This window comes from Colias philodice, chromosome 25, assembly GCF_061535455.1.
Source record: "Colias philodice isolate Cphi_HAF_F1 chromosome 25, ilColPhil1 Martin Lab GWU primary, whole genome shotgun sequence".
Classification (NCBI taxonomy): Eukaryota; Metazoa; Arthropoda; class Insecta; order Lepidoptera; family Pieridae; genus Colias; species Colias philodice.
The window spans coordinates 5909709-5924803 of NC_143110.1; the positions used below are offsets into that span (position 1 = coordinate 5909709).

Sequence of the window (15095 nt, forward strand, 5' to 3'; positions counted from 1 at the left end):
ATCAAGCATAACAACACATTAATATGAAATTGTTTCTTCGAAATTATCAACTAGATCATGTTTAATTAATAACGAGAATTCAGAAGAATTCCAGAAATTTCATTTGTCCAACTTAATTATCAATTAAAATTCCGACTAGCGTTCTCCATTGATATCTTTATTAATTAATACGTCATAATACATCTTCCAAACAAGATATTTCATACATATTTATGAAATTAACTTAGACTGATAAAATAAATGCAAGAATTAGTCATATAGTATTTAAGATTAGAACTTTTTATGTGTATGATTATCTTCTACCGATAGTTTTCATACTTTTTGGCGCACGATGACGTTAATCACCTGCAATAAATAACCGTGCCCTTTTCAAAACTCAGCAGTATAATTATTCATTTATCTACTAATATATTATCTCTCTTTCCAGGTTCCCAACAAGACTCACCCGTAGTTCTATCAGTATTGGAAGATGTAAAACGAATTAAAGTGAACAGTAAAGAGGCAAATGGTACCATTGTCCAACAACCGACGAGCCTATATCCGCATTTATCGGATATCGAAACGGATAATTCGAACACACAAGAGGAGTATTCGGATTGTGGCGGATCTAGGTGCGGTTATTATGCTGTAGAGTGTATATTCTTCTTTCTTTGTATATGAAGGGAAATTTACAGGAGAAATTTTGGCCCGATTTAAGGGTCCCTATTGGTTGGAATATGGTTTACAATGCTGGTGTATATGGTCAACGTTTGAGCCAACTTGTAAGACTGGATGATGGTATTTGACAAATGTTTGACCATAGCATGTGGCAAACGTTAGGGGGTATTTATTGATGGAACATTACATCGGTTTGCAATGTGTTGGCGTATATGGCAAATGTTTGGCCCAACTTGTAAGACTGTATGATGATGTATTTGACAAATGCTTGGCCAAAGCATGTGGCAAATGTTAGGTAGTTGGTAGGAAGGATTTTCATACTTATAAAGTTGCGTTGTACTGCCCAGTATGAGAGAGGTGTTAGGCATAGTTGAATACCTGATAGATATTTCATTATTTGTCTATAAGCCGAAATTTAGGCTAAACGAATATACAACCTTATTTCGTCATAATAAGGATTACTTTTGCTTCTATATAAAATTGTGATTTTTATCTGTTAGAGAAACTGTTACTAGGATAATTGTGATAGTTATAGTCTCGTATTTTGCAAATACAAGATAAAGAAAATGCAATAATTTAATTTCAAATGAACAAACCTAAAAGAAGAAGGAACTGGCTTTGATAATTTGACAATAATATATTCAAAACCACAATACAGAACTCTCCAGAATCTACTTAGACTTAGTAATATTATTAGTACTGTCTACTATTATGCTGGCCTTTTAAACTAGGCTTATTTATATACAATATTTCATATCTAAAAATTCTACATAAAAAATAACTAAAACATAATCGCTAGTATTCTGTAAATACTAATAACTACTAATAACTAAAATAATTATCCAAGCACAAACACTGCCAACTGGTTTTTAGTATTTATATAAATAATATGTAAGTGTGTGTACGAATGTATACCTTATTACGTGGGGTGAAGGTCGATATCGGCTTGTGTTGAAATTATTAAGTGCCTGTTACGTTTGACTGATAGACTCGTGTAGGTTTAGATTTTGTAGTTTTTCTTAAGAGTTTACCAATTTTTTGGTATATCTTTCGATGCCTTTGAAGTACAGATACAGGTGTCAGAAGTGAAACTTTGCCAAGATTCAAAGATACCAAAATATTCGCTTATTCCATTACGTGACGGTATTGTCATGACGCAACTCTTAAAAATTTACTCTCAACGCGCCTAAAGAAGTTTCACTTCAAAAATCATTACAAGATTTTTTATTTATTTATAAAATATAAATAAATGTTTACAATACAATAGCATGTGCATAAAGGATGCCAAGTTACAACCACTCATTATAAACGCATTTTTGCATCGTTATTAACTTTACAGTGATTGTCGTGTAGATAGAAATATACATGTGTTCGCGTAAATCATAATTTTAACTTGTATTTGTCATAAATAGTACTCACTACAAAGTATACTATATCACGAGTAGTAAAACTGAACAAGACAAATAACCTAAAATTGGGATTTCAGAACTTTTCAATTTAGATTCTCTCCTACTTATAAGATCAGAAAGAGCAGAAAGAGATATCTCAAAAACAGCAATAAGTAATACTTAATAAAATATATTATGAAGTTAAGATTCATCTCAGTCACTCGTCCCAGATAATAAAATGTATTTAGATCAATTATATTCAAACGTTATGATAAACTTAAGACTGTAAAGTTGCCTATAGATTAGATAGGTTAGGTGTTTTGTATATAATTTTCCTTATAGTGGATAAAATATATGAACTACATAATATAGTTTTAGCATGATCAGTTAATATCGATAAAAGAGATACATCCTTCTAGTCTTGGCAGTGTTCTCTTATCTAAAGGCTATTGGAAAATTCTTTTTGTATCCTTATAAATAGAGTCCCATATCCTTTGGGCTATTTAAGACTTGTAACTTAGAAAAAATCCTGCTAAGCCTATTCAACAATTTTGTCAGCCATATTTGAAGGACATTCCGTAGAAAGTAAAAGGAAGATTTTTTCTACTAAACAGAACTAACCGTATATTATAACAGAATATTATGGGTTACTTATGAATATAAAAGTATTTATAAGTAACTAACCCATAATATTATTAAATATAGTTTAGAGCTTTCGACCATCGTTCCTAGGACAAGAGGAAAATGCTAAGACGAGTAGGATCTATCAATGACCATTTGCTTAAGGCTTAACTCGATTCATATCTTTGAGTGAGATTGTTATTAGGTTATTTAGCTACTTCCGAGTTATTCTTCCCTTATTTATTATCATTTATTTTTAAGTTTGAAAACATACTAAAAAGTAAGTTTTAATGAAATGGATAGGTTTTGAAGGAAAAAAAAGGTTAAGCCAACTAGAAAACAAATTTTATATTAGTTTTTAATTTAACCAGTTCTGCATAACAAGTACATAATCTACTTAATTTTTATCTAGTATAGGTACCTAAATTTGAAACTAGCTGCGCCTCGCGGTTTTTAGCGTGATGATATGCATAGCCTTCCTCGATAAATGGGCTATCTAACACCGAAATAATTTTTCAAATCGGACCAGTAGTTCCTGAGATTAGCCCGTTCAAACAAACAAACTCTTTAAACTTCAGCTTTATAATATTAGTATAGATACAAAAAGTACATCAATTTTTCATGCTTTTTAATACTCTATGTTAAATAATAAATTATAAATGGAGTTCGACATAATAGACTCATGTTGACAATAGCTACTTAAACTTTTTATGACAAACGCCAATAAAAAACTACCTTGACACACTTATGAGAAAAACACATTAAAAATATGCAATGGTGCGATTATCAGGTACATTACTTATCGTTTTATAGATTTGAATATATCACTAGTATACTATTTGTTGACCGCCTCCTTGGTACAGTGGTAGACGCGTGAGCGTAGAACCGAGGGGTCCTGGGTTCGATTTCCGGTGGAGACGAAGAAAAAAAAAATGTCTCGGTCTGGCAGGACACAGAAGGCTGATCATCTACTTGTCCCTAAAGAAAAATCGATCAGTGAAACAGATGTATGCAATATGCATAATACATCTGTCCCTTACCCCACTAGGGGACACGGGACTTCACTCACATACTATTTGTTAAAGCATTTTATACGGCAAATACAGTCAGCCTCCAAAGTCTATATTTTGTAGACTTTGTTTGGACAAGATTTGCAATTTAAATATTAATTTTACTATTACATATTAGTTGTTCTGTACGAAAGCCTTACAATATAATATTATATATAGAATATCTTAAATAAGGAGGCCGTTATTTATCAAAAAATATTGTATTTTATTTCGCACTATTATAGTACAATCGATGTATATGTTATATTATGTATATACATAATAATACATATTGACTCATAATCATAACGCCAGTCATGTTTCTTTCAGAAAGTACAACGTTTTTTACTTATACAGTATATTATAAAACTAATTACCAATAAAACTGCAATGGTTAATAGTAAAAATACGACTTTTTCTATTATATTTAAATCAATTAAATTTTTACAATATTCCATTGCGTTTTATGGGATCTTAATCTAGAAATTTCTTTTTCAGCTTAATATTTAAGTTTGTTGACTGTGATAGTAGAAAATCTTTTTTTATCTGATTTTGTAAGAAATAAAGTATTGAAGTGAATGTGGTATTTTATTCTCCTTGTTCCCGTGGTTTTCAGATGATATTCAGAGTGCATAAATTATTATGAAATAAAATATGAAGGTTGCATTTTTATTTTTATCCTTTTCTAGCTTTCCGCCAGCGGCTTCGCCCGCATTGTCATAAAAAAACTTGCATAGTTCCCGTTCCCGTGGGATTTCCGGGATAAAACCTATCCTATGTCCCTCCTCAGGTCTCAAGCTATCTCTGTACCAGAAGTTAATCCATTATATGCAGTAATTTTTTAGTTTAACCCGGACATACTTATAAACAAACAGACAAAAATTCTAAAAACTATATTTTTGGGTTCTATATCGATTATGGATCACGCCCCAAGTATTATTTAAAAAAAATATTCAATGTACAGTTTGTCTTTTCTACGATTTTATTATATGTATAGATTAGTATATATATTTGAGAAAATGGTTAGGTTAAAGGTATGACAATGATATGGTAACATTAAAACATTCTTAGGATTTTATGCTAAGCTCTATTCTGATTACTAAAGAGTCAATAATTTCTATGACATAATCAATTAATCAACTATAAACTACTCAACTGGTCTATTTATTATATGAAAACACCAGAATTTTTACCAATTAAGATGTTACGTTGGAGAAGACACTTCTATTTAACTATAGTACCTATAATACCAGTAATTGCATTTCAGTGTTATCCATGCATAATTCATAAAAATCTTACAAGAATGATATTCTTAAATCTCAAGTATTACTTGTGACGGTTAGAGCGACGTACACGGACTGCTCGAGCGGTCGGTCGTTGACTGCTCGAGCTGTCGCTAAAAACCCCGCAGTTCACGGCTTGAAGCGGTCGCGACTGCTCGAGCAGTCTGTGTACGGCTGTGAATGAATGTCTATAGTTCACTACACGGTCACGGCTTCAAGCCGTCGGTCTCAACTGTTTGAAGCGGTCCGTGTACGGCCGCCCTTAAGCCGTCCACTGAGCCCTTAACAAAACAGAAGTCAAATATATTGAATAATATAGAATAGTAGGTATGTCACAGACTATTGATAACAATAGAAACCGTAATAAGAAGATATTAGACCTAAGCAATAAACATGGTGTTGTAAAAACTTACCCAGAACCTGAAATAGATATTTCTTAATTGTATTATAGTGAGTATCCATCATCCGTCAGTCAGTTAACTATTACTACTCACCATCTATTCACATTACACTTATAAAATACTAGCTGCCCCAGCAGAAGTTGCCCTATTGCCCCTTCTTCGTGTTTTCTCTACATAAGAACCTTTCCTTATGCCTCAACAAAAACGTTAAAAAAGAATTAGCCAAATCGGTCGAGTCGTTTTCCACTTTTATGTTTAGCAACAAACAAATATGCGGTTAACTTTTTGAAATAAGTAAATAACCTCTTAACCCATTGACCACCGTAAGCCCCGATCGGGGCGCGACACAATAGATTTTCTATTGTGTCTGTGATTCCGAGGACTGATGGATTAATATCCTAACTTTAGTAATAGAAGAAGAAATGCATAAGAATAATTATGATAAACTTCATTATAAACTAGGACCTATCAAATTTATTTGCTTGTTTGAACGAGCTAATCTCAGAAACTACTGTACCGATTTCAAAATTATTATTTAATTAATATAAAATTATTATAAAATTATTATTATTAAATAAATATTAAATTATATATTTACGTGATCCCTGAGTGCTATTGGCTATATAATAAGCACGGGCGTAACCAAAGCTAGGCCTTTTATAATAAAACGAATCATTTAATATCTATTATTCCGGTAAAGGATTGATTACCTATAAGGAAAAGTGCGTGTGACTAAAAGGAAAGTGCGCGCGACAGTGTTTATTATAACATAACCATCGATTATTATGTATGTATGATTTTTGTCTGTTGACATAGTTATATCGATGGGTTAAAGAGTGATGTAGGTTACTTTTTACTGCGTATCTAAATCACTTTATTCCCATGGGAAATCGAAGTAAGCAAATTTAAATTACCCACACACATATTTTATAATTCCAATAGATGGCACCATTACTGATAATTTCACTCGATAATGCGAGTGAAGCTGCATGTTACAGCTAGTTTTATACGAATGTAATATAAAAAGATACTACTTTTTTAATATAAATATGCACTCTGAATATTCGAAAACCACAAAAAATATGGGAGAATAAATACCAATTAATAATTATTATACGACCAATTATTGATCTTTTATATGAAATGCTTACCAGATAATATTGTTGTTTCAGCGAAGAGAATATTCCAGAAAAACTAAACAAATCTGATAATTGGGCTGATACATCTTTTGGACGAGAGGTTATGAATGTAAGTACATGTATACTTTTCTTTACACACGATTTTATCATCGACCAAATCTATTTAACTAAAATTTATAGCCTACGCCAAAAATTCCGTAATGTATTAGGTACTATTAATCAATAATTATTCATCTTTATCGCATGTATGCTTTAAAATCAAGAACATCATCCCACAATAATATAATAGAGATTGCCCAAAAAGTCTATCAACCGCTCTTTAAAGTTCAATATCCCTTGGCCAATCCTTAACAACTCAGTACAAAATACAAGTAACATTCGAAATTAAAACTAAACCTTATTCACTTCTAGGTCGTAAAACGCAACAACACAAGCTACAAGAAGGCAGTGCAAAGCGACTCAGAGGAGAGTGCGTGTGACAGTGAACTGGATGAGTTACTGGATGAAGCTCTGGAACACGAGGGACCGACACCGCCTAAAGTGAACAAGGTGAATGAGGTAACTGGTCTTGGTTTGTGCCAATGGAGAAGGGGTAGTTTTTGGTGTAGTACAAAGCTATTTGGGGGATCCGTCAATTATAATTGCCATGTTGTCCGAGCTCCATTTACTGCCCTAATATGCCTTGCTCAGCTAGATACGATCTAAAAATAAATATTATAGGAGATATCATTAGGAATAAGGTAGGTTTTTATTGATAATAAATTATCGAATTGGTTCAGTCAGCTCAAGAGATCGTTTACAGCCATTGAGATAATATTACTACGTATGGAGTAGACACCACGAACAAAATCTGTGCGCCATTTTTTTGCTCTAACTAAGTTTTCAAAATTATTATCTAGTTAGGTACTTAACGATGAAAGTTATTCCTTTGCACTTTTCCGTATTATTTGTATTATTTGTGTACTATCGTAACACACACGAAGGCATGTTTGATGCGTTTCACTTTAAAACCATTAAAAAATACCGCTCAACATACGTCACATGACGTATGTTGAGTGGAACATAAGTGATGTAGGCGGTGTCGTCTCCATATTAATATTATCTCAATGTTTACAGCAGATAAACTATTAACTAATCTTACTTGAAATCTTATTATGGTAGTAAGTATTTCAAAAGCTCAATTTCATTTATTGACATATAAAGAGACTTAAACGTCATTAATCCCGCAACAATACCTATACAAACTTACTAGCACCTTTATATGGTGGACAATGAATAGCTACTACGTATTTGGTACAAGAACGATCCATTTCCTTCATGTTCTTGCCTATAAAATTCCCCAAGCAAGCCCTACCACACTAGGGCTGACAGGCAGTAAATTTAACCGCAGGGCTGCCTCTCATCATCAAGTTTCGTGTATCAGGACAAGGCGCAGTTCAAATCGCCGCTGAAAAGCCAGCCGTTGGCCACGCCCGTGAGACTGGATAAGGGCAGCGAACTGGTGCATAGCGTGAGCTTCTATAGACGGATGCAAGCGGTAAGTTGATTATTTTGTGAAGTTTTGACTTATTTATTCTTACTAATCGTTATGATTTTATGTAATTTAATAAAATTAATGAAATACGTTTTAAATCCGATAAAATCCGATTTTAATATGAAATTCATTAGCATAAAAAATTATAGACTAGAATGTTTACAAAATGATAAAAATCTGCCAGAAAAGGTATCCTTGGCTAAACAGCGACAGCCAGGTTCAGTCAGAGCTGATATATTACTTATTTCACGTAATGTCTGTCATTTTTTTTATAAGCAAGATTAAATGTAATGCCTATAAAAAGAATTTAAAAAATTATGACCATTTTATCAATCTACCATACAATTTACAGTCATCAACACCAACCACGCCCCTCCGTACGATCCGACACACGTCTCCCGAACGCGAACCGCCAGAAACGCTCGACGAACCGACAGTCAATGTGACAACTGTCAGACAGCGCATAAAAGAGCTACAGAACGAGATCAGCAAGCAGCAGACTGTCATATCGCAGGTAATTAATGTGACAACTGTCAGACAGCGTATCAAAGAGCTGCAGAACGAGATCAGCAAGCAGCAGACTGTCATATCGCAGGTAATTAATGTGACAACTGTCAGACAGCGTATCAAAGAGCTGCAGAACGAGATCAGCAAGCAGCAGACTGTCATATCGCAGGTAATTAATGTGACAACTGTCAGACAGCGTATCAAAGAGCTGCAGAACGAGATCAGCAAGCAGCAGACTGTCATATCGCAGGTAATTAATGTGACAACTGTCAGACAGCGTATCAAAGAGCTGCAGAACGAGATCAGCAAGCAGCAGACTGTCATATCGCAGGTAATTAATGTGACAACTGTCAGACAGCGTATCAAAGAGCTGCAGAACGAGATCAGCAAGCAGCAGACTGTCATATCGCAGGTAATTTGGAGGTTTACATTAGGACTGTATAGTTCTTTATAACCCTAATAAATAAGAGTGTTGCTTTTTAATAGGTATCGAAATATAGTTGTTTAAATACACTTTATCACCATGCAATACGGTCGCTTATACCCTGGCTGGCTGACTGGTCCTTCGAGCCGGATTTAATGAATTAAATGAAATTCGATTTGGTCAATCTTTATGTATGATAATGTTTTGTAAATTATTTAAAATTATTCCATCGTACCTATATTATTTCTAAATTCTCTTTTCAACAGGCAAGCCAAGCGCTGAATCTATGCGCTGCTACAATAGAGTTTAGTGGATCCACTGAGCAAGCCGAGGGAGAAAGACTTTTGTTATTAGCAAGTAAGTTATGCTGTATTTTTATTACTCATTTATAATTATGATAATATAATTCCTAATTGATCTCATCATTTTAAAATCCTTCATAATCAATTTAATTCACATGATTTGTTTTGTTTTATTTTTCACTTATATTGATTTCAACTAAAGCATAGTAATCTTTATTTTTAAGTTTTAAAATATTAAATAAAGCTTACATTAACAGTCGTATTATTACTATTTAGATTTTACATAAAAAAGTGTGTAATCCTATTCTATACATAATTATATTCTTGTGTTTAATTTTTCGCGCGATTACAATCCGTTTTAACAATATATTTAAAGTTTACTACATAATACATATTTAATTAATGTTTGATAATTATTTTGTTCAGCCCACCGCCGCCAAGCGTGCCTACACGAAGTCCAAAGACTGCAAGTGGAAGGCGCAGGGCCCGCGGGCTCTGCGGGCATGGCGTCGTTGAATATGCGCAACGTTAGAGTGCCGTTGCGTAGAGATTATGTAAGGCAGTTGCATGCGGGTTAGTATTATTACATATATTATTTGTTTGTTAACCCATTGAGCCCCAAGCGGCCCGATCGGTCCCAGACACAATAGATTTTCTATTGTGTCTGTGGTTCCGGGGCCTGAGTTACTACATAATCACTACATAGTATAAAACAAAGTCGCTTTCTCTGTCCCTATGTCCCTTTGTATACTTAAATCTTTAAAACTACGCAACGGATTTTGATGCGGTTTTTTTAATAGATTGAGTGATTCAAGAGGAAGGTTTTAGTATATAATTTATTAGGTTATAGACAAAGAGAGTAAGCTAGTTTGGTTATAAAAAGAAACCTTAGGACTACTCACAGAAAAAGACTGAGAGTATTATTTGGCGGCCTTATCAATTATTTGTGATCTATTTCAGGCAACTACGACATTTGTGTATTAATTCATATCTTTTTCTTAGATTTATGAGTCCTTTGATATATTTTTAATTATTATTATTTTGATTAATTGTAATCATCAACCGACTATGTAGTTTTTTATATTTTCATTATCATTATTATCCGCCCAATTGATCTTTATGTATTCATCAAATGTAAAAAGGCTTATTCAATAAATCTTCAATAATTATTATTAAACGTAACACTAAAATAACAATATACTGTATGGTTTCTTTTATAAGCTAAATGAATGTATTTTAAAACTATTAAATTGTATATATTATTATTTTTCAAAACTACTAAATTGTATAAAATTAAAAAATACATATATTTTTAATATGTTTTTCTATTACAGATGGTGCCGTTGGCCATCACGCAGTGTGCCTACTAAAGTGTCGCGATCGAGTGTTAGCGAGTAGCATGCAACTGACGAAACCGAACGCGCCGCTAGTGTTCCCAGATGAAATACGTATGGACGGATTGGCTAGTGATTTTAAGGTAAAATATATATCTAGGATATTTTTTGAGGTTTTGGGGGTAAGGAGAAAATATGTATGTATAGAAAAATTATGGTAATATACTAGATAGTTGGGGTAGCTAAGTAGAAGCAATACTATTGTGGAAAACTTCGAATGGATGTTGATCTGAAAACGTTTTGACAAAAAATTGTTAAATATAAAATAAATTTATAAGATAGTAATTAGGTAAAATCAATATTTTAACTAACCATTACTATAATTTTTACTCGTTTCCATAAAGTTATAGAGCGTCCAAAATTGGGTTCAATTAAATCCTAAGTTATTAAATAATAATTGATTTCAGGTGACAGTTGAAGTTTACTTACTGCAAGCGTCCAAGGAGCTTCTACCGCACAATGTTAAATATCACATTACAAATAAAAAGGTAATATATCCTCTTTTACAAATATCCCAAAGTCAGCAAAAATTGTTATTTCATATAACTTCAAATTGATATTATTTATCTTTTACTTGTACATAGAATAATGCAGATTTTTATAAAGATATTGTAATTCTAAAATATGTACTTACAATAAATAAATAAATATAACAAAAAAAAAACATTATTTCCCCTCATAACTTTGTACTAACTACTGAGAATAGTGTGAAGCATTTTCTCAAGAAATTATATTTACCTAATTACGCATATAACCCGGTCAATGTAGACATTTGAAGTTACGTTAATTACCATCAAGCTGATAGTTAGATTTTTTTGCTAGAACCGGAATGATGGGGAACTCTCAAAATATTTTCTTTTTTATTATGTTTTAAATAATTTTTCCAACTATTAGCTTGATGGTAATTAATGTAACATTACTCTTCTTTTTTGGCTTAATTTGACCGGGTTAATATTTTCTAGATTATAAAATACATTTTTTAATTCCAGGGCAACTCAAAACTCCTGACACCTAAATCTAAAGTGTCAGAACTAAAAGCGCCACGTGTACAGAGTCCCGGAGGACCGACTTCGGTGCGCAGTCCGCAGTTTCAATTGCACGGATATTGTATATTCGCACTGCAACAGGCCAATCGGAAAACGTTTACGTTGAATAAGGTATGAGTTTTAAAGATTAAGAAAAAAAATATATATATATTTTCCCAGAAATTCAACTACAATTTAATTTTTCTACTGGATTTCGTAGTGTTTGTTAATTTGGTCGCGATACGTGTGTTCGCGTACCTATGATAAGTCGGCGGTGAGTACCAACCCTGAGCTATTATAGCTATACAGCTAGCTATTATTTATGCCTAAAGTTGACGTTTGTTAGGGAGTGTACCTTCTGTACGTAGAACTATTATATATTCTGTGCTTTAATAGGATAAAACTTTTATTTGACAACCCTAATCGTAAGCTGTGTTCGGTTATGCGTGTCTTTAAATGCAATGTTAATTCTTGCAACTACGCGTACACTATTAAGGGCGCGCGGTTGCTCTTTCGACGAATTATCCGCGCGAAGCTGTTCGATTAGTGTAACGTGGACTCGCAGATGAAAATCGCTTCCTGCAGCAAGTGCTTCCCGACTACGCGCAGCACAGAAATATGCTATCTGTACCCAGTTTTTTGGAACGAAGTTCCTTATCGCGCGTTGTGAAAGGGCGCTAGACGGAAATAATTCTTACGAAAAGTTGCCTCGACATTTTTTGCTAGATTTGTAAGCCGTGCGGCGTGCGCGTGCTTCTCTGTCTGTCTCTCTCTAACTTACTCGTTTTTTTTTTTCGGAACTATATTTTGGCGAGGTTAAAATTCATGCCTTTTTTTAAGTGGGGAAATCTTACCTAAGATACCCACGGTTCCCGGGGAAGGAGCCGTGGGTTATGTCGGATTCTATCGACTAAAACCCCACCGTGTACCAACGCGCTGCTTTAGACGGGATGCGGGTACACATTCGCAATCTTCCGCATGTCCCGCTCAGCAGTTGCCTGTTTCCAGGCCCTCCGCCAATTGCGTGTATCCAGGCCCTCCGCCAATTGCGTGTATCCAGGCCCTCCGCCAATTGCGTGTATCCAGGCCCTCCGCCAATTGCGTGTATCCAGGCCTCTCCGCCAATTGCGTGTTTCCAGGCCCTCCGCCAAATTGCCCATCCCGAGGCGGCGCAAGTTATACCTATTTTAACCCATTGAGCCCCGAACGGCCCGATCGGTCCACGACACAATAGATTTTCTATTGCGTCTGTGATTCTGGGGCCTGAGTTATTAACTCAATGTTGCAGGTGCCGTGCGGCAGTCCGCTGGAAGGCTCCATCCACACGGACATCTCGGCGCGCGTGCGCGTCGCAGCCCCGGCGCAGCACTGCGCGTTCCTCACCGCGTTCGACGACGTGAGCGGGCTCGGCGCGTGGCACCGCCGCTGGTTCCGCCTGCGCGCGCCGCGCCTCGCCTACTGGAAGTACCCGGACGACGTGCCGCGCAAGGTGAGCGGGGTGCAGTGTGCAGTGAGCAGCTCGGCGCGTGTGTGTGTGAGCAAGTATACGTGCACACACACATACTCGTATATAGCACGCGTACGTAAAGCGACACATGCTGCACGCACGTGAGTACAAGCACATAAGTACACACGACGTATATTCAACATCGAACGCAAGCACACACACAAACACAACATTTGTAGCTCAATGTGAGCTACGCATCGTCATCTTAATAAAAATTATGACATATTGAGCCCCGAACGGCCCGTTCGGTCCACGACACAATAGATTTTCTATTGTGTCTGTGATTCCGGGGCCTGAATTATTAAAATATTTACACAGTTATTTGTAATGTATATAAATATATGTCCAGTTAGAACTAACATGATAACTCAAAAATAAACATTAAACTAACCTAATTTTTACAGATGCCGATCGGCGACATAGACCTGACAACGGTCATATCAGAAAAAGTGATTAAGGCACCTCGGGATCTTTGCGCTCGACCGAACACAATACTATTAGAGACATCTGTCCCTGCAGGGCTCATTGTCCCCGATACAGGGTCCCTTGTGTACTTTAAAGGGCCAGATGGCAATATTCGCAGGCGGCACTTGTTAGCAGCCGATACGGCCAAGGATAGGGACCAGTGGCTAGAGGCCCTGAATAGTGCCCTGGAGTATGTTAGGTGTTGTGTCGATGACGAGGAATAAAAAAAATAGGGAAAATGGTTTTTGTGTTTTGACAGTAAAGTGTAAAGGCAATTTATGATGTTTACTGGTAAAAAATACTATTGATCGTACAAATAAGTCGTGTTTTAATACTATTGTATAATTTTTTCATAAAAAAACCAGAGTAAATTCTGTTTCCGTCAATGAAAAAGTAGTAAGTAGATGAAATTAAAATTAATAAATTAGTCGCCATATAACAATAAAAGTTTTGGATGAAGGAGAATTTTTATAAGAACAATGAAATTCCGTTTCAAAAGTATTTATTTAAAATGTTGCTTAAAGTTTCTTGAATTTGTAGCGTAATTTGGTATGCTCTCTTTTAATTAAGTTTGATTATTATATTCCATTGACCGCCTCCTTGGTACAGTAGTTGACGCGTGAGCGTAGCACCGAGGGGTCCTGGGTTCGATTCCCGGTGGAGACGAAGAAAAAAAAATGTCCTGGTCTGGCAGGACACAGAAGGCTGTTCACCTACTTGTCCCTAAAGAAAATCGATCAGTGAAACAGATGTATAATGCATCTGCCCCTTACCCCACTAGGGGACATGGGACTTCACTTTTATTATATTCCATAGTTTAAATAACTTTAATTAAAGACACTGCCTCTTAGTTTTATAAGGTTTTTATTCTATCGGAACAATTAATTATAAATTCAATAATTTAAAAAAAATCTTAAGAAGTAGCTACATATTTTACTACTTCAGTTTAATTTTAATATATACTAACCACCAATTTAGATGTATCTTAGAAATATGTTTTTAGGTTTAGTATAATATTATAGTATTTCTTTCATAGTAATCACGATTAGTTCATATTCACTTTAAACTTTGTTAACTTATAAGATACGTATAGAAATATTGTAATAATATGATCTTAATGTTTTTTTATCAATAATAAACAGCTTAATTTTATATGAATTTATAATTTTTGCCAATTTCTGATTGTATTATTTATGTATCGTACAAAATTCTTATTGAAAAATGTATTATAATTTTATTATTCAGAATGTTTCGAATTATTCTCTCCTTGATACGCAATTGTATTTTTATAATTAAACAATAAATATAATCGCAATATGATATAGTTCTTATTTGAAGCGTGTTGTACATAAAATCAATTTATTTTAGCAATAAATGTGTATTTTATATTTGTTTGTTT

At 34.5% G+C, this 15095-nt stretch overlaps 1 protein-coding gene across 5 annotated transcripts in view; it reads left to right on the forward strand.

Annotated features, from left to right (window-relative positions):
• Positions 1–14882, forward strand: part of LOC149477420 (anillin-like) — a 73495-nt gene extending 58613 nt beyond the window's left edge. Inside the window, exons 10-21 of one of the 5 annotated variants that reach the window (XM_089710695.1) lie at positions 428–611; positions 6572–6647; positions 6950–7096; positions 7929–8075; positions 8425–8586; positions 9270–9360; positions 9732–9878; positions 10640–10782; positions 11107–11187; positions 11689–11856; positions 13013–13213; positions 13636–14882. In XM_089710695.1, coding sequence (XP_089566821.1) covers positions 428–611; positions 6572–6647; positions 6950–7096; positions 7929–8075; positions 8425–8586; positions 9270–9360; positions 9732–9878; positions 10640–10782; positions 11107–11187; positions 11689–11856; positions 13013–13213; positions 13636–13920 — 1832 coding nt within the window. In that variant the 3' untranslated portion in view covers positions 13921–14882. The remainder of the gene's footprint in view (positions 1–427; positions 612–6571; positions 6648–6949; positions 7097–7928; positions 8076–8424; positions 8587–9269; positions 9361–9731; positions 9879–10639; positions 10783–11106; positions 11188–11688; positions 11857–13012; positions 13214–13635) is intronic. The other 4 variants (XM_089710697.1, XM_089710696.1, XM_089710699.1 and 1 more) reach the window with 4 other exon arrangements.
• The last annotated feature ends 213 nt before the right edge of the window (positions 14883–15095 follow it).